Source organism: Oncorhynchus mykiss, chromosome 29 (assembly GCF_057628025.1).
Source record: "Oncorhynchus mykiss isolate SJ-2025 chromosome 29, ASM5762802v1, whole genome shotgun sequence".
Lineage (NCBI taxonomy): Eukaryota > Metazoa > Chordata > Actinopteri > Salmoniformes > Salmonidae > Oncorhynchus > Oncorhynchus mykiss.
This window is the reverse complement of record NC_143050.1, coordinates 26,527,957-26,551,637: the sequence shown is the minus strand read 5'-3', so window position 1 is coordinate 26,551,637 and position 23,681 is coordinate 26,527,957. Positions and strand designations below refer to the sequence as shown.

At 39.9% G+C, this 23,681-nt stretch overlaps 1 protein-coding gene across 1 annotated transcript in view; it reads left to right on the top strand.

Moving 5' to 3' along the window:
• Positions 1-3,309: 3,309 nt before the first annotated feature.
• Positions 3,310-23,681, top strand: part of LOC110509813 (zinc finger protein 618) — a 38,461-nt gene continuing 18,089 nt past the window's right edge. The window contains exons 1-4 of the mRNA XM_036967702.2: positions 3,310-3,693; positions 12,205-12,463; positions 16,648-16,725; positions 17,194-17,238. Coding sequence (XP_036823597.2) covers positions 12,238-12,463; positions 16,648-16,725; positions 17,194-17,238 — 349 coding nt within the window. The 5' untranslated portion in view covers positions 3,310-3,693; positions 12,205-12,237. The remainder of the gene's footprint in view (positions 3,694-12,204; positions 12,464-16,647; positions 16,726-17,193; positions 17,239-23,681) is intronic.

Here is a 23,681-nt window from a genome sequence, read left to right as displayed (position 1 = left end):
ATTTATTTTAAGAATGTGAAATGTCAGAATAATAGTAGAGAGAATGATTTATTTCAGCTTTTATTTATTTTATCACAGTGGGTCAGCAGTTTGCATACACAATGTGAAATGTCAGAATAATAGTAGTTAGAATGATTTATTTCAGCTTTTATTTCTTTCATCACAGTGGGTCAGCAGTTTGCATACACTCAATTAGTATTTGGTAGCATTGCCTTTAAATTGCTTAATTTGGATCAAACGTTTCAGGTAGCCTTCCACAAGCTTCCCACAAGTCTGGTTCATCATTGGGAGCAATTTCCAAACTCCTGAAGGTACCACGTTCATCTGTACAAAAGCAAGTATAAGTGTAAACACCATGGGACCACGCAGATGAACATACTTCGGTGTAAGAAGAGTAAATCCATCCCAGAACAACAGCAAAGGCCCTTGTGAAGATGCTGGAGAAAACAGGTACAAAAGTATCTATATCATAACCTGAACGGCCGCTCAGCAAGGAAGAAGCCACTGCTCCAAAACCGCCATAAAAAAGCCAGACTACGGTTTGCAACTGCACATGGGGACAAAGAACGTACTTTTTGGAGAAATGTCCTCTGGTCTGATGAAACAAATATAGAACTGTTTGGCCACAATGACCATCGTTATGTTTGGAGGAAAAAGGGGGAGGCTTGCAAGCTGATGAACACCATTCCAACCGTGAAGCACGGGGGTGGCAGCATCATGTTGTGGCGGTGCTTTGCTGCAGGAGGGACTGGTGCACTTCAAAATATGTATGTCATCATGAGGACGGAAAATTATGTGAATATATTGAAGCAACATCTCAAGACATTAGTCAGGAAGTTAAAGCTTGGTTACAAATGGGTCTTCCAAATGGACAATGACCCCAAGTATACTTCCAAAGATGTGGCAAAATGGCTTAAGGACAACAAAGTCAAGGTAATGGAGTGGCCACCACAAAGTCCTGACCTCAATCCTATAGAAGATTTGTGAGCAGAACTGAAAAAGTGTGTGTGAGCAAGGAGGCCTACAAACCTGACTTAGTTACACCAGTTCTGTCAGGAGGAATGGGACAAAATTCACCCAACTTATTGTGGGAAGCTTGTGGAAGGCTACCCAAAACATTTGACCCAAGTTAAACAATTTAAAGGCAATGCTACTGAATTCAAATTGAGTGTATGTAAACTTCTGACCCACTGGGAATGTGATGAAAGAAATAAAAGCTGAAATAAATAATTATCTCTAATATTATTCTGACATTTAAAAAATAAAGTGGTGTTCCCAAGATAGGATTTTTTTTTACTAGTATTAAATGTCAGGAATTATGAAAAACTGAGTAAAAATTTATTTGGCTTAGGTGTATGAAAACTTCTGAGACTTCAACTGTATATTTAAAAACATTTTTTTTAAACTTTTACTCAAGTAGGATTTTAATAGGTGACTTTCTCTTTTACTTGATTAATTTTCTATTAAAGGTATCTTTACTTTTACTCAAGTATGACAATTGGGTACCTTTTCCACAACTGGGCCCCCGGTGGTTTGATGCTGCTGCTGCTCATCACTCTCCTTATCCTTTGGCTTTATTTGGGTACTTTGGCAAAGCAAATGTATAATTTCCATTGTGGCAGATTAGCTGGTTTGAGCTAGCTAAATAGGCTAAGGCTAACAACATTAACACTTTTTACAGCTAGCTAAAAAGCTAACTAAACTCTGTAGTGGTGGGGCGTGAGGGGGATGAGTGAAGCAATGGTAAACTCAAAATCAAATTTCAAAGGTTGAGGTGTATCACATTATTTACTTAGCCTACCACAGATGAGAAACATTTTTGTACTGCTTTTTATGGAAACCCAAAGGAGTCATACCTAACCACCCCATTGGCTTTTCATAGCCTCCCTACACACACTGCGGTGCTCTCTGTCCATTGTGCTGACACAGTGAAGCGGAGATACAGATTTTGCGCCAACCTGTCACTCAATCATTCAAACAATCATATTTGTATAGGGACATAAATCTAAAACTGAAGGGGCTAGCTAAGCTGCCTTTTGCCCCCTCATGGAGCCGGGCCCAACACATATATGCATATTGGCCTATATACACTGAGTGTACAACACATTATGGACACCTGCCCTTTCCATGACATAGACTGACCAGGTGAATCCAGGTGAAATCTATGATCCCTTATTGGTGTCACTTGTTAAATCCACTTCAACCAGTGTAGATAAAGGGGAGGAGACAGGTTAAAGAATGATTTTTAAGCCTTGAGACAATTTAGACATGGATTGTGTATGTGTGCCATTTAGAATGTTATTGGACAAGACAAAATATTTAAGTGCCTTTGAACGGGGTATGGTAGTAGGTGCCAGGCGGACCGGTTTGTGTCAAGAACTGCAACACTGCTGGGTTTTTCACCCTTAATGGTTTCCTTTGTGTATCAAGAATGGTCCACCACCCAAAGGACATTCAGCCAACTTGATACAACTGTGGGAAGCATTGGAGTCGACATGGATTAGCATCCCTGTGGAACGCCTTCGACACCTTGTAGAGTCCATGCCCTAACGAATTGAGGCTGTTCTTAATGTTTTGTACACTCAGTGTATCTGAGCAAAAACATTTATTGAAATAAAATATATTACACTGAACAAAAATCTAAATTCAACATGTAAAGTGTTGGTCCCATTTTTTATGAGCTGAAATAATATATTTTCCATATGCACAAAACACTTATTCCGCTCAAATTTTGTGCACAAATTTGTTTACATCCCTGCTAGTTAATATTTCTGTCTGTAATAAAGCCCTTTTATGGGGAAAAACTCATTCAGATTGTCTGAGCCTGGCTCCACAGTGGTTGGACCTGGCTCACAAGTGGCTGGGCCTGTGTCTTCCCAGGCTCACCCATGGTTGCACCCCTGCCTAGTCATAAGAAATCCATAGATTAGGGCCTAATTCATTTATTTCAATTGACTGATTTCCTTCTATGAACTGTAACTCAGTAAAATCTTTGAAACTGTTGCATTTATATTTTTGTTCATTATACAATATATGTATACATTTGTGAGTGGGGAAAAATATACAACATATCATCGGTGTTGTTGGATTGATGTACATATTATTTGGAAATACATGGATAAAGGTTACAAATTACATAACGTTTATACTGCTTAACATAATTTCTAATAATGTGTGTCATCATGAAGTTGTTACTTTGTTTCAACTACTATACAACTTCCATATTATTATATCCGGGAATTTTATTCTGGATGATTTATAGTTTCTTTATTTTCCTGCGCAATTTAACTGTCGTTCGACCTTTTTTTTCACTCTGCCCAGAATAATTTTGATATAACTAGCAGGCGTTGCAATTTCGGAATCTGTCCTTGTATGATGGCGGACGAAAATTTCCACTGGAGAAACCGCAACGCATAGCCTACCCTGAATACGGAAAAAAAATGAAAAAATAAAACTAATAAACCGAGCCCGGACGGACTGTAGCCTACACCTTCGTCAAAACAATCGGGCTCATTCCGGAAGATGTCAAGGTTGCAAGCTCGGAAATAAAGCTGTTTTAATTTTGATCATTTGAGAATGAATACCGGTAACTCATTTTATTTCAAAGCGTTATTTGTACAGTCACCTCTTGTGGATGAGGAGGATTTTGGAGCTCGAGCAAGCCTACTCGCATGAGCTGCATCATTTTGGGAGGTAGTCAAACCATTCTTTTTCGTTTTTTCTGATTTAGAAATCCTGAATTAAAAAAATGTGTACAGGCCGCAGTTGCTGATAGTTCACTCGACTCGCTCTTCATAATGAGTGAGGGTGTCTGTTTTCAAGCTAATGCATGTTTGGTGAGCATTATCAAAAGCAATGGTGTGCTGGCTTTAGTTTCAGTCACAAATTATCTGTTGATTTTAGACAGCGATTTCGAATAAAGTTTTCGAGTAAAACTCAGCTGTCTGCAGTGGCTAATTAACCCAGTGGTCGATTGTAACTGATGAATTGTAGCTTTGGAAGCGTGTTGGAAGTTAAAGCAGTGAAGGACGAGGAGGAACAGTCTGAAAACAACCTTGCAGCCAGCCATGTTTTGTGAAATTTGCTTAAATTTTCTCTCACATTCCATAATCACATCAATTGAGTCGTGACAGTGTTTGTTGTGATAAAGCGTAGGCTATTTGGTTCAATCGGTCGACATGAAGACAATGTTTCCAATTTCGAATATAATTTCTACTTCTGTTTTCGAAAACGGGGTAGGATTTTAATTCATTTCATTCTGAAATTGGCGACACCTGTCGGTAGTTATTTTGTGAAATTAAGAAATTCCTATTAATTTGTCGTTTTAAACATTTCATTGTAACCTTCGTTTTTAAAAACATTTTGTGACATTCATTTTCGTTAATTTCGAAGCAATTTTTTAAAAGTAAGCTGCATTGGTAGCCTATGATTACGACCTTTGACCATATGAACGTTTGCAGTATGAACGATCTTCCTTCTTTTTTTATTGTAGAGGATAATTGGTAGATTGCACGAGCTGCTGTTTGAGTGCATGTAAAAATATAAACTGTTTGATACATTGCATATGGCCTCAGTCTTGAACCAGATTCGTTCTATCATTATGCGCTCTTTGATGTTGAATATGAGAAACTAGGAGTAGCCTAGGCCACAGTTTGAATCAGGGTGTGTCAACTCCCATGACGTTTAAACAAAAAGTTTGAACTACTATATAGTTTTTGTAAATTTCAATAGTGACTATGTCCTTAATTTAAATAGCTTACCAATTCGCATCATCATACTTAAAATAAGACAATATAACTGCCTTAATTTACAGTGTAACTGTCTTACTCCATCAACCCAAGCTCTTGACTGTATTAATCCATTGTTGATGTAGGCTATAGCCTACAAACAATGTAGGCTGTAGCTTCACAATCTGTTTAGAACTAATGTCAATCTAAAAGTAGACTGTTAATCTTTGTTTCCACAGTTTAGATGCATTTGAGTGTTCATATTTACCCAGCCCTATCAAGCTTTAACAAAGTGGCAGGCAGGGTCTGGCTTTTGAAAGGGTAGATTGTGGCCTTGATACTACTAACATCGTCTCTGATGTTGATGGTAATTGTGAGAAAGTGTTTTTAGTAGGCTACCGATATAGTAACAATCAGCCTAATCTTTAGGCTGGGTGTGCCTTTCCATAGTATTAAAGAAATAATGACATATCTAAGCTCCTAGATGTAGATTGGAAGAGAGGGTAAAGAAATGTGGCAACAACACTGTCATGTAAGAAATTCTGGATGTCACCCATGCTGACATTCTTATATAAGAATTCCCTTTGCAATATACAATAGAATTGTGCTGTTTGAAAGGTCAAGGTTGCCCATCTTGAATTTGTTTTATGTGTTTTGAGAAAGTATATAAAGCAAATTCATGTCATAGTCTGCTCGAATGATGAAATATGGTAAACAAGGAATACACCGGACTTGTGTCTAAACTTTGGAAATAAAACAAACACTGCCCAAATCAAAGGGAGCAGTATAGAAAGGAGGACCAATGCAGAGGACGACAGTCGGCACATTTTAGGAACAGGAAATACAATCACAACCAATTTCTCTGATGTTTACATTAATCTTGTGGACACTAAACAATTTCCCGTATAGGATGGTTTGTCTATGTAAGTAGATCTGAGGGAGCCATTTTAGTTTGGTCATTTTGGCACTGACCTTCAGAACTGGACTGTGAATTTGAAGTGTTGGTGGAAATGTTGTGCTTTGCATGCTGAACCTGAACCCTGACCTTTTCCCTCCACATTCAATCTAATAAAAAATGCTGGCTATGAATTACATCAGGAAATTCCAGGTTTTTAATTGAAGAGAATGAATGTATGAATGACAGGAATATTATTATTAAACTTCAGAGCAGCCAGGTAATGAAAATCATTTAGGATTTGTTTTGGTGTGAGGTTGCATTAAAGTGAAAGGCACCTTTTTATAGACCAACAACATGCAACTTGAATTGTACATTTTGATGGTGTTCTGTGCTTCATATATAGTATATGTTAATACATTAGTTTGTGGAACGTATTCTCAAATGTTTTAACTAATAGACCTAAACTATTTACCCACCCAGGTGACAGACACTGTGGCTTGTGGGACCTTGGTAGAAGGGAGACACAGGACTGTGCAAGACAGCTGTTTGCACCTTTGTAGGCACCAAGAGGTACTGTAGGGTGTAATGGTCTGCTTGTGAACCCCAAAATATCTGCTTCCCCAATTTAAACAAAACAACTCAATAGGTCTGTAGAGAGATGGAGAGAGAGAGAACCCTGTTGTCAGTTCATAACATTTAATGAAGGCTTGACCATCTTTCACTAGCTAGAACTTAGTGTCATTTACTTTTGTCTAGAGTGCAGTCCAAACTTTATGTAGGCATAGCTTTGTTTTTAGGAGGCCTTGTTGCAATGTAGGTAGGTGTATTCCTTCCTTCTGAGCATTTGGATGTTCTTGCTGAGAGCTACGACAGCTTAGCAATTACAGTTGCTAGTAACTTTTTTCTTTTTTCTTCTTCGTTGTTGGCCAGGTAAACGTTGGCATCTGTCCAAATCTGCCAAACGCATCAGCAGTTACCTACCTTTTATGAGCATAGTTGTCCTGATAAGTCTCTGAAAATGACATCACTCGAGTTAGGGCCAGCAGGATAGAATTTCAGGTTTGGACGGCTACATGAAAGAGCTTTTGGCATTTTGGGAGTTTGTGTATTCTGTGCATATTTCCCCCTCTACTTAAAATGAACCTTATTGGTCTCATGAATAATTCATAAGGACACTCAATTGCTGCAGCAAAGATGAATTAAGGCCAGTCTGTACAGTGGTTTTATGCACATAGGAAGTGTGTGCTTTTTGTGTCAGGTTTCTAACGGTTTCAGGGCTCAGGTTGCCTTTCTAAAAATACTATTTTATAAAGATAATTTAATTTCTGTGGAACAGCGGGAAAGTCTCCTCTTGCTCTAATGAATCTATAAATCACAATGGAGCAGGTTTACCAGACCTGCCTCAGCCTGCACTGCAATTTAGATTTTCATAAAAAATGTAATCTGCCAGCGTACAAGGGCTTAGCGGCAGACCGGATGCCGCCCTGAATTTCTCATTTTAGGGCTGCTCTTTCAGGATTTATTTTTGTATAATTCAAGTCCGCTTTTCAAAATCTCTAGTTATTAAATTTTAATTCACAGCATTAACATATAAATTGAAAAGTTTTTATGGGGGTTTGGAGCGCATGTGGATGGAATTTTATGAGTTGACGCAGTTCTGTTTCCAGACCATTCCGGCTAATAGAAGGAAATGTTGGAGGGGAAAAAAACGATTTTCCCATTTCTCTGCATTATTGCTTTTTTTTATTTTTTTTATCGTTGGTTGGAAGCCATCTTGAGAGAAATTTATTACACCGAGGGGGCTAGGAAAATGTGCTTTTGATTAAGGAGCGAGGGAAAGCATTCAGACTGAAATAGGTTTTGGTCATCCCTGTGGCTGACAACATTCTACTCACCACTGATACTCCTCTCTGCATAGCAGGAATATAGGGAACCAATGTATTGATTTCAATCACAGGAGGTTGGTGGCACCTTAATTGGGGAGGACGGGCTTGTGGTAATGGCTGGAGCGGAATGAATGTATTTGTATTTATTATGGATCCCCGTTAGTTCCTGCCAAGGCAGCAGCTACTCTTCCTGGGGTTTATTATGGATCCCCGTTAGTTCCTGCCAAGGCAGCAGCTACTCTTCCTGGGGTCCATGGTTTCTGTGTTTCATGCTATTCCATTCTCTCCATTCCAGACATTATTATGAGCTGTCCTCCCCTCAGCAGCCTCCACTGATTTTAAATGTTTTTTTATTCATATATATTCAACCAATTTCTATACTCTTGTTTTTCTTATTTTGTATCAGAATTGGTTTAGTAGTGCATCCTTTGTTCTGTTATTAGCCCATCATGCCTGTCCACATTTAGCCTTCTATTTCAAGTATCTTGACCCAACTTGATGCAATGTTTCATTTATTTTTCCTCCAATGTTGACCTTTCCGACATCATTAGCAATGAGACTGATTAGCTTAGTAATGTAGTCTAGCACAAATATTATGTTTAATATCCATGCAATGACATTTAACAGCTGCCCTCAATCTTGAGGAAAGCAGGCATCTATTTAAATGGGGAAATTTCATGCTAAACCAGTGTCATAACATGCAGTCTCGCATACACACACTGCCTATTGCCTAAAAAAAAGCCCTCATATTGAGTTGATGCTGCTTTGATCCGATTTGATCCGACACGTTTTCAGAAGGATCTGGTGGAGTATTTTCCTATTTCATGGTTGATATGACAAACGGATCTGGTTTAGTATATTCGACCAGATCCTTTGGAAAATGTGTCATGTCAGCCATGAAATCGGAACATTTTAACCATGAAACAGGCATTTGAATAATTTATGAAATAGGAAAATCATCGTCTGTTTTCCTTTGTTGGTTGAACCAGTTGTGTGAAACAAGGTTAAAAAAAACATTGATGGGGAAAAATGTTTTAGTTGTCGTGCTTCAATTACCCGAAGTTGCAAGAGGTAAAGCTTCTGGGATCAATAAAAATGACAGATGGCAAGTTTCACATTTTCAATTTGATAGAAAGAATACAGCAAGCCATTTTGTTTGCAGGGAAATATACGTTAGGCTACACAAAATGGAAGTGTAATATGGGTGCCAAAACGATTCGAGACTCTGAAAGAATTCAGCCTATTCAGAAGCATTAAGCATTTGTTCAAGAATTTAAATAGGTAAATTCTTCAGACTTATATTTGGTCGCTTCCCCTTTTCTCTTCTAATGTTGAATTTACCTTTTGTCTACATTTTAGTAAAACCCGTTGTAATGGGCTGCATTAATGTCTGAGAAATGTGCTCAATATACAACCATTTGCTCATTGATTTGATTTTCATCCATTTAAACCATAAGAGGGGAGTGGAGATCAATGATGCCTTCCCAGAATTCAGTTGTTCTTTAGTCAATGTCCATACATGCTATTTCCAGGTTGTTTTTGAAGTGTTGTGACACTGTGTTTTTGACATCTTGGAAGTAGGCCCATTTCAGATTCAGAGCATTGGATTATTTGGACACGTTCTGTGTTTTTCTTCCTGATCTCGATTGACTCTGAGAATGGTCAAATTCCATAATGTGAATAGCAAGATGTTTAAATCCTAAAAAAAAAAAAAGTCAGATGTTTGGACTGTCATGTGATGTAATTATTTAAACAGTGAGGGAATGGAAAAACTAAATTAGCCCCTACACGAGGCCTACAACTTTTTTTTATTTATTTAACCCTTATTTTAACTAGGAAAGTCAGATAAGAACAAATTCTTATTTACAATGATGGCCTACCAAAAGGCTTCCTGAGGGAATAAAAATATAGGACAAAACATGCATCACGACATAAAAGAGAGACCTAAGATGACAACACTGCATGGTAGCAACATGACATGGTAGCAGCACAAAACATGGTACAAGCATTATTGGGCACAGACAACAGCACAAAGGGCAAGAAGGTAGAGACAACAATACAGGTGAAAATATATGTATCAGTAGCTAGGTTTCCATCCAATAGGTGACAGATTTTCATGCGAATCTTCTAAAATCAGCTTGAAGAAAAATCAGTATGTAACGCTTTACTGCACACAATCTACTTTTTTTCCTGAATGAAAATCTTAAAGTTCAATGTGTTTTACATCGCATTCTCAACTTTACTGATAGTTTTGCTATTTAACGCAATAGTTTTTGTGACAAATGGGCCTACTCTGGTTTTGGCACTTGTGCTTTAGTCAGCAGCTCGCACATACAGTGCAGGTAGGCTAGTATACATGATGAGATTATTATGGATAAGAGTGAGACTATTTTAATTTGTCAAATGGTGGTCAAGCATCGATCATCATGTCACCAGAATAAGGCCCTCAATTTTTATTGGAAAGGAGCATTAAGCTCATCACTGTGCACTTTCACCACCCTGTGAAGTTCATCATAACTTATTTCATCGGCAGCCTTAGTGGGAGGACCACACACCATATAATCGTGTGACTTCAAGTTTACTTCAATATGATGGTCATTATATCAATATTTGTGCATAAAGGTGTTTCCTCTGCCATTTGTTGCATAATTAATTTAACAATCCAAAAAGATCCCACCATATCGAACTATCGGCATTTATAAAAATGTCCAGAAACCTGTTTCCGTCACAGCTGTCGTTGTGATACTGTATGACTTTACTCATTTAAAAACGTGGCTGTGTGACCTTATGAGAGAAAGTCCATGAAATGGCATATTTTTTTATAATGTAGCTTGTTTCTCAGAGGCTGCAAGATATATCTTCAGTTGATCCTATTTCATCCATGGTTGTTTTTTTTTTCACCTTGAGTTTTCACAAATTTGACCAGATTAATTGCATGATGATGATTCCAGCGCAGACGCAAACTAGTCTCAACTAGCCCAGTCTATTTATCAATAACTAATTCACAATTGCATCGCTGCCGACCAAGCAGCACAGATTTAATGCCTACGTGTTCTAATTTTGTGAAAAAATGTATCACATTCTGCCATTTATGGTATGAAATCCAATCATGTCCAGCTCTGAGAGAGATTTCACATTTTGTATTTTTCTTCTCGGCTGATATTCCCCTCCATGTAGCTTCCTGCTTCCACTTGTTCCAGATAGGACTGTGTTTTTGTTTGAAATAAAGCTCTCGTCATAATTTCCAACACAACATGGCGCACAGCCGTGACACGGCTGCTGCTGAAATGAACACTCAGCCGTTCCCTTTGCTTCCCAAATTAGCTTTTACGGCCTCCAATCTGCCCAGGCGTGTTGAATTGAATTGGCCTCTTTTGAGGGAGATTAGAATTTCCAATGTTTCCATTGTCGGCTAGCTACTTTTCTTTGCAGGCATCATTTTATTGGGTAGGCTAGATGTCAGGAGCGGTTAGTCATTTTACATTTATTCTAATGCTGTATGAGATTGGTATAGCCTCAGCCCATTAAACTGTTGAACCCATGCAGATATGAAAAACATGGAGGTTGTCCCACTGTCCATTTCTCTACCAGATCAGGAGCACCATGACCAAGCAATGTAGACTAGATTTCAAAATTAGGGAAGTGCGGCATGAAACACATTTCAATTAGGCTTAATATTTGTTTAACAAAGTTTTTTTTAATGACATTGTTGTGTTGAACCAATGCCCTTTTCAATATGGCCAGTTCTGTTTTGAAGGAGCACTTGAGTAACCTATTGCCATCCAGCAATACTCCCTCCACAGCTTGGTCATCTGAATAGAAAGTTCTGCACAATTATTCATATTTAGGGTGACAAACTGCAGCTGCACATGTAACTATGATCTGTTTTAATAATTAGCGCCAATGTCGGTCAGTTATCGCTTCCAAGAAAAGGTGTGTTAAATATTATTAGTGAAATTCTCATCTTTCCACAAAAAAAATCTGTCCTCCCGGTTATAACTCTGTTTTGTTTGGTTGCATTTAATGCGTCCCCTCTTGACTGGAGTCCCCTCATAGTACTATGGTACTTACAGTAGAAGGCTGGGTCATTTGGATGTTTCTGAAATTAGAGCACCTGGGCACTATGGATGTATTGTCATCATAGGTCACCCATACACAATGAAGCACTGTGCTGTAGGGCTAATTATACATAATGATCATGCATATCTCTCCCATCTATTCCCCTGCTATTTTTGGCAAACTACATTGTCACGAGTCACCTTTTAAAAAAAAAAAAAAAAAAATGTATTTTATAGATACCAGATTTGGTATCCCTCTTGGTTAGAATAGACCTTTTCATCTCAATAACAATAATGTCCATATGGAGACAATTTTGAGAACCATAAAATGTCCCTTTCTGTTATTGGTACACCAGACTACAGCTCTCTCTCAGAAGTACATTGGTCAGGCATATGGCAATCCCAGTTCGTGGGTGTTACTGAGTGTCAAGTGCCTTGCCTTTGAGCTGTCTAAAAATAGGGTTTTCAGTGCTCGGTTGCCTTGATGTTGTCCCTTGATGTTGTATTTGAACTGCACCTGTTTCAAAGAAAAGCAGCTGTTTTTGGCGAGGTCTATTTAGTAAATCTGTATTGTTTGTTTCTCCTCTCTCCTGGCTGTCTGTTTCTCTCTCACACACACACACACACACACACAGCCCTAGGAACGCTGGCCCTGAGTAGTAGGAGTCATGAGTGCTCAGGAGGTGCCTACCAATCCTGCGCAGGAGCAGGTTGACACGGGGGATGGAGTCCCAGATGGCCCCACCGCTACCCCGACGACCGCCACCCTCGCTGTCCCGGTCACAATAAAGAAGGAGCCTGGCACGCAGGGGGCCAGTAATGGGAAAGATGTGCCTGCCGAGATCTGCGTGGTCCTCGGTGGAGGAGGAAAGTCTCGCAATGACCAGACCCAGGGTATGACCCCTTAACACATCACCTTCCACTCCACACACAATGTGCAGGATCATTTTGCATCACCCTCTGTGATGCAAAATGAGTTTTCACATTTTAAACCATGACGTAAAAGGGCTGACCCAAAACGAACAAACCCAGACTGTAGGAAAGAGGACCGCCTTTCAACACATGTTCCTGTCATTTTACCTTCTCCCTCTACATCTGCACTCTTCTACATGAACTATCTCAGATGGAATGTACAGTGTCCGAGTATTCCATACCCTTTGACTTATTCCACATTTTGTTGTTACAGCCTGAATTCAAAATGGATACTTAAAAAAAAAATGTTTTACATCTTCACACAATACTCCATAATGACAGCGAAAACATGTTTAAAGTGTCTGTTTTTTGCAAATGTATTGAAAAAGGTCATTTCTGTATTTCAAAGTATTCACACCCCTGAGTCAATACTTTGTAGAAGCACCTTTGGTGACGATTACAGCTTTGCACATCTGGATTTGGGGATTATTCTCCCATTCTTCCTCGCAGATTTTCTCAAGCTCTTAAATTAGATGGAGAATGGCGGTGAACAGCAATCTTCAAGTCTTTCCACGGAATTAAAGTCTGGTCTTTGTCTGGGCCACTCGATGACTTCCACATTCTTGTTCTGAAGCCATTCCAGTGTTGCTTTGGCTGTATGCTTGTTGGAACGTAAATCTTTGCCCCATTCTAAGGGTGTTTGCACTCTGAAGCAGGTTCTCAAAGGTTTTGTCTGTATTTGTCTCAATACATTGTTCCCTGTATCCTTACCAGTCTCCCAGTCCCTGCCACTGAAAAGCATCCACATAGCATGATGATGCCACCACCAGTGGTGTAAAATATTTTAGCAAAATTACTTTAAAGTCCTCTTAAGTAGGTTTTTGGGTATCTGTACTTTACTAATTTTGACAACATTTACTTTACTACATTCCTAAAGAAAATAATGTACTTTTTACTCCTTACATTACTCCTGACAGCCAAACACTTTGTTACATGAAAATGGTTCAATTCACACACTTATCAAGAGAACATCCCTGGTCATCTCTACTGCCTGTGATCTGGCTGACTCACTAAACACACATGCTTTGTTTGTAAATTATGTCTGAGTGTGTCCCTGGCTATCCGTAAATAAAACACATTGTGCTGTCTTGTTTGCTTAATATAAGAAATTTGAACTGTATTTATACATTTTAATACTTAAGTATACAGTACCAGTCAAACGTTTGGACACCTACTCCTTCAAGGTTTTTTTTTATTTTATTTTTTACTATTTTCTACATTGTAGAATAATAGTGAAGACATCAAAACTATGAAATAACACATGGAATCAATTAGTAACCAAAAAAGTGTTAAACAAATCAAAATATATTTTAGATTCTTCAAAGTAGCCACCCTTTGCCTTGATGACAGCTTTGCACACTCTTGGCATTCAGCTTCATGAGGAATGCTTTTCCAACAGTCATGAAGGAGTTCCCACATATGCTCAGCACTTGTTGGCTGCTTTTCCTTCACTCTGTGGTCCAACTCATCCCAAACCATCTCAATTGGGTAGAGGTCGGGTGATTGTGGAGGCCAGGTCATCTGATGCAGCATTCCATCACTCTCCTTCTTGGTCAAATAGCTCTTAAACAGCCTGGAGTTGTGTTTTGGTTCATTGTCTGGTTAAAAAACAAATGATAGCCCCACTAAGCTCAAACCAGATGGAATGGTGTATCGCTGCAGAATCCTGTGGTAGCCATGCTGGTTAAGTGTGCCTTGAATTCTAAATAAATCACTGACAATGTTGCCAGCTAAGCACGATCACACCACCACCTCCATGCTTAATGGTGGGAACCACACATGCAGATATCATCCGTTCACCTACTCCACTTTTCACAAAGACAGGGCGGTTGAAACCAAATTTGGACTCGTCAGAGCAAAGGACAGATTTCCACTGGTCTAATGTTCATGTTTCTTGGCCCAAGCAAGTCTCTTCTTCTTATTGGTATCCTTTAGTAGTGGTTTCTTTGCAGCAATTAGACCATGAATAACTGATTCATGCAGTCTCCTCTGAACACTTGATGTTGAGATGTCTGTTACATGAACTCTGTGATGCATTTTTTTGGGCTGCAATCTGAGATGCAGTTAACTCTAACTTATCCTCTGCAGAAGGGTCTTCCTTTCCTGTGGCGGTCTTTATGAGAGTCAGTTTCATTATAGCGCTTGATTGTTTATCGACTGCACTTCAAGAAACTTTCAAAGGTCTTGACATTTTCTGTATTGACTGACCTTCATGTCTTAAAGTATTGATTACTGTAATTTCTTTACTTATTTGAGCTGTTTTTGCCATAATATGGACTTGGTCTTTTTACCAAATAGGGCTGTATTCTGTATACCACCCCTACCTTGTCACAACACAACTGATTGGCTCAAACGCATTAAGAAGAAAATAAATTCCACACATTAACATTTAATAAGGCACACCTGTTAATTGAAATGCATTCCAGGTGACTACCTCATGAAGCTGGTTGAGAGAATGCCAAGAGTGTGCAGAGCTGTCATCAATGCAAAGGGTGGCTACTTTGAAGAATGTCAAATAAATCAAAATATATTTTATAACTTTTTTTGGTTACTACATGATTCCATATGTGTTGATGTCTTCACTATTATTCTACAATGTAGAAAATAGTAAAAAAAAACTTGAATGAGTACAGTAGGTGTGTCCAATCTTTTGACTGATACTGTATTTGAGCAATTACATGTATTTTTGATACTTAGGTATAGTAGACTTTTACTCTAGTATTTTACTTGGTAACTTTGACTTTTACTTGAGTAATTGTCTTAAGGTATCTTTACCTTTACTTGAGTATGACAATTGGGTACTTTTTCCACCACTGCTGTTAAATGGGGGATGGGCTGTGCCTGGTTTCTCCAAACATAGTGTTTTGCATTCAGGCCAAATGGTTATATTTTTGTCTCATCAGACCACAGAATCTTTTGCCTTATGCGCTGTCTTTCTCGTGCCTTTTTGCAAACTCCATGAGTGCCGTCATGTGCCTTTTTCTCTGGAGTGGCCACTCTCCCATAAAGCCCAGATTGGTGAAGTGCTGTAGAGACTTGTCCTTCTGGCAGGGTTCTCCCATCTCAGCCAAGGAACTCTGTATTTCTGACAGAGTGATCATTGGGTTCTTGGTCACCTCCCTGACCAAGGACCTTCTTATCCGGTTGCTCGGTTTGGTTGGACGGCCAGCTCTAGGCTGGGTAGTTCAATATTTTTTTCCCAATGATGGAGACCTCTGTGCTCTTGAACTTTCAACACTCTAGAAATGGTTTTAGACCCTTCCCCAGATACATACCTCATCACAATTCTTTCTTGGAGCTCTACGGACAGTTCCTTGAAATTCATGGTATAGTTTCTGCTCTGACATGCACTGTCAACTGTGGGACCTTATATAGACACACAAATGTCTAAACATTTCAATTTGTCATTATGGGGTATTGTGTGTAGATGGGTGAGGAGAAAAACATATATTTAAGCAATTTTGAATTCGGGCTGTAAAGTCGAGGGGTATGAATACTTTCTGAAGGCACCATCTATTTACTGAGAAATTAATTATTTCTGTGCCTATTTTAGAAGAAAATGTGGTTTGTCAATTCTCATCTAATATCTGTTTTTAACAGATAATTTATTGTATGTGAAACAAGATGGGAAATGTATTTCAGTCTCAACAGTTGATGTAAAATATTTACTTAGGTCCCCGAGGGGAGGTTTCCCGGACACAAATTAAGTCTAGTCCTGGACTAAAAAGGAAACTCAATGGCGAATCTCCATTGAAAATAATTTTAAGTCTAGGACTAGGCTTAATCTGCGTCTGGAAAATCACCCAAAGTGTTTAGGTACGATGTTGTTACACACCGAGATCTACCTTTATTAGGTACAGAAATCTAGTACTGGGCTGGACCCCCCCCCCCCCCCCCCTTTGCCTCCAGAACAGCTTGTATTCTTCGGGGCATTGATATGCTGCTCAATTGGTTTCAATAGACCTAATGTGTATCAGGAAAATATTCTCCACACCATTACACCACCAGCCTGTATCCTGGCTCTGCCATCAGACCAATGGTATCAATGCACTCAACTATTGTAGCATTTTCAGCCATCTCTGTATTGCTTTTCCTCTGTCACACAGGCTCCTATGTTTGTGGGATATGTGGGAAGAAATATAAGTACTACAACTGCTTTCAGACGCACGTCCGTGCCCACAGAGGTAAGGAAGGCCTGCCCTGAAACAATAAGGCTTCTTTGTGTGATGACTTGGAAATGTTTGATAAGATTAAAATAATCAACTCAAGTCACTACAGACATGATTTAATAGCACCTAATTTTTGATAACCCCCCCTGCTAAATATATATATATATATGGCATGATAATGCAAGCCCTGATCCGAAAGTCACATGAATCCAATTTTGGGGACCTAAAATTGGATTTGTGGCGTAATGTTATGTTTGGGGCTCATTTCTTATCATTAACTTGTCAGCTGCATTCATCCGCTAATACTTTAGAAGTACTCCCCCCCCCCCCCCCCCCCCCCCCTCCTTCCTGACATCCGTAATTTTAATGTGAGCGATGCCAAGTGTTGTCTGAGATCCGAGTGAGTCAAGCTGTTGTTATAAGCGTAGGCGCCACGCCAACAGCAGATCTCTTATGAATGTGTCTCTGTCTTTCCCCCCGCAGAGTCCGACAGCATGCCAGGGGAGGGTGCACCACCAGCTCCCAACAGTGAGTAAACGGATGTGTATGCACACGCATTCACATGCACAAACAAGCACGCGCTCACGCATGAGCATACACACCGACTCACCGGTGTACACAGGCGCACATCTACAGTGCCTTCAGAAAGTGTTCACACCCGTTGAATTTTTCCACATTTTGTTGTTACAAAGTGGGATTAAAATGGATTTAACGCCCTAGAGGCGATTGACGACACTGTGTGTGTAAGAACAATACAAAAATCCACGTAAAAATCTGTCATTTTAAACTAGAGATATGTTGTTTTGCATTGGAAAGACATCCAGAAAATCGGTCTTCTCACGAAAACGTCTGTAGGTTCTGAACAGTTTGACTGACATATGAGACTTTCACGAACACTGTGGTGGTCTCTGTTTTGCTCTACAACCCCCACAAGTGTCAGGGGACTCGTCTGAAGTCAACAGTTGATTTGCCAACTTCTGTTTGTAGCGTCCGAACCGCTTGGGCTACAAACTAATGTGATCACACGGTGGAAAGGGGACATTTTCATGATTCTTTTGCTTTTTTGCTTCTTTTTGTCTACCAAAAGTGTCACGGGACTCATCTGAATGTAACCGCTACCGATTTAAAAATGTTTTATGGAAGTGTGAAGGTAGTGTTTGTTTCTTTGGGCTATAGTAGTAAAGGCCAAATTTTAATATTTTAATAAAAAAATAAAAAAAAAAATATATATATATATATCATTTCACCTTTCATGCCTAAAGGGGTTCTAAAATTCATAATCAAATAGCTAAATAATTCATAGTTTGAACATCTTAAAACAATACCATATGTCAGTTTTGACCCCCCCCTTGAATATTTTTTTGTTGATCTACACAAACTTGGAAGCAAAATGTGAACAAACAAACACTAATACAGTGCATTCAGAAAGTATTCAGATCCCTTGACTGTTTCCACATTTTGTTATGTTACAGCCTTATTCTAAAATGGTTAAAATGTGTGTGTATATGTATGTGTGTATATATATATATATATATATATATATATATATATATATATATATATATATATATCTACCTACACATACAGTGGGGCAAAAATTTATTTAGTCAGCCACCAATTGTGCAAGTTCTCCCACTTAAAAATATGAGAGGCCTGATGAAATTACAGGCCTCATCGTTTTAAGTGGGAGAACTTGCACAATTGGTGGCTGACTAAATACTTTTTTGCCCCACTGTATACACAGTGAGGGGAAAAAAAACATTTGACCCCCTCTCAATCAGAAAGATTTCTGGCTCCCAGGTGTCTTTTTATACAGGTAACGAGCTGAGATTAGGAGCACATTCTTAAAGGGAGTGCTCCTAATCTCAGTTTGTTACCTGTATAAAAGACACCTGTCCACAGAAGCAATCAATCAATCAGATTCCAAACTCTCCACCATGGCCAAGACCAAAGAGCTCTCCAAGGATGTCAGGGACAAGATTGTAGACCTACAACTGGGTGAAAGTGTTGTGGTCAGATGAGACCAAAATGGAGCTCTTTGGCATCAACTCACCGTGTTTGGAGGAGGAATGCTGTCTATGACCCCAAGAACACCATCCCCCACCGTCAAACGTAGAAGTGGAAACATTATGCTTTGGGGGTGTTTTTCTGCTAAGGGGATAGGACAACTTCACCGCATCAAAGGGACGATGGACAGGGCCATGTACCGTCAAATCTTGGGTGAGAACCTCCTTACCTCAGCCAGGGCATTGAAAATGGGTCGTAAATGGGTATTCCAGCATGACAATGACCCAAAACACACGGCCAAGGCAACAAATGAGCAGCTCAAGAAGAACCACATTAAGGTCCTGGAGTGGCCTAGCCAGTCTCCAGACCTTAATCCCATAGAAAATCTGTGGAGGCAGCTGAAGGTTCGAATGACCAAACGTCAGCCTCAAAACCCTATGACTTGGAGAAGATCTGCAAAGAGGCTGAGCAGTGGTAGGCAGAAGCAGGCGTGTAAACATTAATTCAAACAGCACTTTCGTGCATTTTGCCAGCAGCTCTTTGTTGTGCGTCAAACATTGCACTGTTTATGACTTCAAGCCTATCAACTCCCGAGATGAGGCTGGTGTAACCGAAGTGAAATGGCTAGCTAGTTAGCGCATGCTAATAGCGTTTCAAACGTCACTCGCTCTGAGCCTTCTAGTAGTTCCCATTGCTCTGCATGGGTAACGCTGCTTCGATGGTGGCTGTTGTGTTGCTGGTTCGAGCCCAGGGAGGAGCAAGGAGAGGGACGGAAGCTATACTGTTACACTGGCAATACTAAAGTGCCTATAAGGAACATCCAATAGTCAAAGGTTAATTAAATACAAATAGTATAGAGGGAAATAGTCCTATAATTCCTATAATAACTACAACCTAAAACTTCTTACCTGGGAATATTGAAGACTCATGTTTAAAGGAACCACCAGCTTTCAAATGTTCTCATGTTCTGAGCAAGGAACTGAAACGTTAGCTTTCTTACATAGCACATATTTTACTTTTACTTTCTTCTCCAACACTTTGTTTTTGCATTTTTTAAACCAAATTCAACATGTTTCATTATTTACTTGAGGCTAAATTGATTTTATTGATGTACCATATTAGGTTAAAATAAGTGTTCATTCAGTATTGTTGTAATTGTCATTATTACAAATAAATAAATAAAAATCGCTTTAATTGGTATCGGCGTTAAAAAATCATAATCGGTCGACCTCTACTAAAGAGGCCTTTCTACTGACTCTGAAAAACACCCAGGGTCCCTGCTCATCTGCGTGAACGTGCCTTAGGCATGCTGCAAGGAGGCATGTGGACTGCAGATGTGGCCAGGGCAATTAATTGCAATATCCTTACTGTGAGACACCTAAGACAGCGCTACAGGGAGACGGGATGGACAGCTGATCGTCTGCGCAGTGGCAGACCACGTGTAACAACACCTGCACAAGATCGGTACATCCGAACATCACACCTGCTGGACAGGTACAGGATGGCAACAACTGCCCGAGTTACACCAGGAACGCACAATCCCTCCATCAGTGCTCAGACTGTCCGCAATGGGCTGAGAGAGGCTGGACTGGACTGAGGGCTTGTAGGCCTGTTGTCTGGTGAGGACCTGCCTTACATCAGCGGCAACATCGTCTATGGGCACAAACCCACCGTCGCTGGACTAGACAGGACTGGCAGAAAGTGCTCTTCACTGATGAGTCGTGGTTTTGTCTCACCAGGGGTGATGTTCGGATTTGCGTTTATCGTCGAAGGAATGAGCGTTACACCGAGGCCTGTACTCTGGAGCGAGATCAATTTGGAGGTGGAGGGTCCGTCATGGTCTGGCGCGGTGTGTCACAGCATCATCGGACTGAGCTTGTTGTCATTGCAGGCAATCTCAACGCTGTGCGTTACAGGGAAGACATCCTCCTCCCTCATGTGGTACCCTTCCTGCAGGCTCATTCTGACATGACTCTCCAGTGTGACAATGCTGGATCGGAGGGTGAGGGCTAGGGCCATTCCCCTCAAATGTCGGGGAACTTCCAGGTGCCTTGGTGGAAGAGTGGGGTAACATCATCTCACAGCAAGAACTGGCAAATCTGGTGCAGTCCACGAGGAGGAGATGCACTGCCTTCCCTAATGCAGCTGGTGGCCACACTAGATGCTGACTGTTACTTTTGATTTTGACCCCCCTCCTCCCCCTTTATTCAGGGACACATTATTCCATTTCTGTTAGTCACATGGTTGTGGAACTTGTTCAGTTTATGTCTGTTGTTGAATCTTGTGTAAATATTTGTATGATCATAACATGTTAAGTTTGCTGAACTTAACATGCAGTCAAAAATATATATTATGGCACGAGACGCCAGTCTGATTCACGCCTGTCTCTCAGTGGACTAATCCACCGTGGGGATGGCTCACCAGTAGTACATTTACTGTTCATTCCTGTTTCTAGTCTACAGTGTTTGTTTGGTTATGGTAATTTCTGTTAATAATGTTAAACTTATGTCTGTTTTTACATCTTTCCCTCTATCCTGACTAGTTCCTCAACGTAGCCTATTTGAACATTTTTTCCAGCTATAACCACTCTGTGAAAGGGGGACAAAATGTCATGCTCTGATCCGGTGGAAACGTCATAAAATAGGCCTACCTGATTACTACTTATCCCTTGCGCAAATAGCGTACAGCTACAGTACAGTGCCTTGCGAAAGTATTCGGCCCCCTTAAACTTTGCGACCTTTTGCCACATTTCAGGCTTCAAACATAAAGATATAAAACTGTATTTTTTTGTGAAGAATCAACAACAAGTGGGACACTTGTGGAACGGAACGACATTTATTGGATATTTCAAACTTTTTTAACAAATCAAAAACTGAAAAATTGGGCGTGCAAAATTATTCAGCCCCCTTAAGTTAATACTTTGTAGCGCCACCTTTTGCTGCGATTACAGCTGTAAGTCGCTTGGGGTATGTCTCTATCAGTTTTGCACATCGAGAGACTGAATTTTTTTCCCATTCCTCCTTGCAAAACAGCTCGAGCTCGAGCTCAGTGAGGTTGGATGGAGAGCATTTGTGAACAGCAGTTTTCAGTTCTTTCCACAGATTCTCGATTGGATTCAGGTCTGGACTTTGACTTGGCCATTCTAACTCCTGGATATGTTTCTTTTTGAACCATTCCATTGTAGATTTTGCTTTATGTTTTGGATCATTGTCTTGTTGGAAGACAAATCTCCGTCCCAGTCTCAGGTCTTTTGCAGACTCCATCAGGTTTTCTTCCAGAATGGTCCTGTATTTGGCTCCATCCATCTTCCCATCAATTTTAACCATCTTCCCTGTCCCTGCTGAAGAAAAGCAGGCCCAAACCATGATGCTGCCACCACCATGTTTGACAGTGGGGATGGTGTGTTCAGCTGTGTTGCTTTTACGCCAAACATAACGTTTTGCATTGTTGCCAAAAAGTTCAATTTTGGTTTCATCTGACCAGAGCACCTTCTTCCACATGTTTGGTGTGTCTCCCAGGTGGCTTGTGGCAAACTTTAAACTACACTTTTTATGGATATCTTTAAGAAATGGCTTTCTTCTTGCCACTCTTCCATAAAGGCCAGATTTGTGCAATATACAACTGATTGTTGTCCTATGGACAGAGTCTCCCACCTCAGCTGTAGATCTCTGCAATTCATCCAGAGTGATCATGGGCCTCTTGGCTGCATCTCTGATCAGTCTTCTCCTTGTATGAGCTGAAAGTTTAGAGGGACGGCCAGGTCTTGGTAGATTTGCAGTGGTCTGATACTCCTTCCATTTCAATATTATCGCTTGCACAGTGCTCCTTGGGATGTTTAAAGCTTGGGAAATCTTTTTGTATCCAAATCCGGCTTTAAACTTCTTCACAACAGTATCTCGGACCTGCCTGGTGTGTTCCTTGTTCTTCATGATGCTCTCTGCGCTTTTGACGGACCTCTGAGACTATAACAGTGCAGGTGCATTTATACGGAGACTTGATTACACACAGGTGGATTGTATTTATCATCATTAGTCATTTAGGTCAACATTGGATCATTCAGAGATCCTCACTGAACTTCTGGAGAGAGTTTGCTGCACTGAAAGTAAAGGGGCTGAATAATTTTGCACGCCCAATTTTTCAGTTTTTGATTTGTTAAAAAAGTTTGAAATATCCAATAAATGTCATTCCACTTCATGATTGTGTCCCACTTGTTGTTGATTCTTCACAAAAAAATACAGTTTTATATCTTTATGTTTGAAGCCTGAAATGTGGCAAAAGGTCGCAAAGTTCAAGGGGGCCGAATACTTTCGCAAGGCACTGTATGTCTGTCCGGGACACTTATTTTATACAATGTTGCAAGTTTGCTAGCTCAAGCTTCAGTTGATACAATGTTTCAAGTTCCTTGCAGACAGACCATTCATAGCCAATGTGATTTATGGTATATTTATTTTTAACAGGATATTTTCTACCTGCAGGCTGAAATGTTTATTTGTTGGCTTTGTGGGCTATTTCTACATAGTTGGCAATGGCAATAAAAGTTACTTTTAGATTTGTTTTACAAGCACATGATAATGATTTTGAGATACAAAGACTTTATTATAAATTAAACTGTTCCACGAAAATGTGAGTATAAAAATCATAACTGGCACACAGATTTTTAGAAATGGTAAGATAAATTGGGACTCCAAATGGAAAATGTTGCAGAGGGCCAGAGAGACGAGTCTAGGAGGAGTCGGAAATGGTGGTGAGTAGTGCTGACAAAATTGAGAAAAAGATGGTGAAGCAACAGCTGTGCTGGAATGCGAACAATTTGGGTGTCAGTTCTGAAGGTATGAAGCGGAATGATGAGGGTCAAGGACATAAGAAGAAGAGATCATAATACAGAAAGCAGTGGACCATCTAATAACGAAAGCATAAAGAGGGCCAAGGTAGGAAGCAAGAGTAATAATGTGTTGGAATGGAAA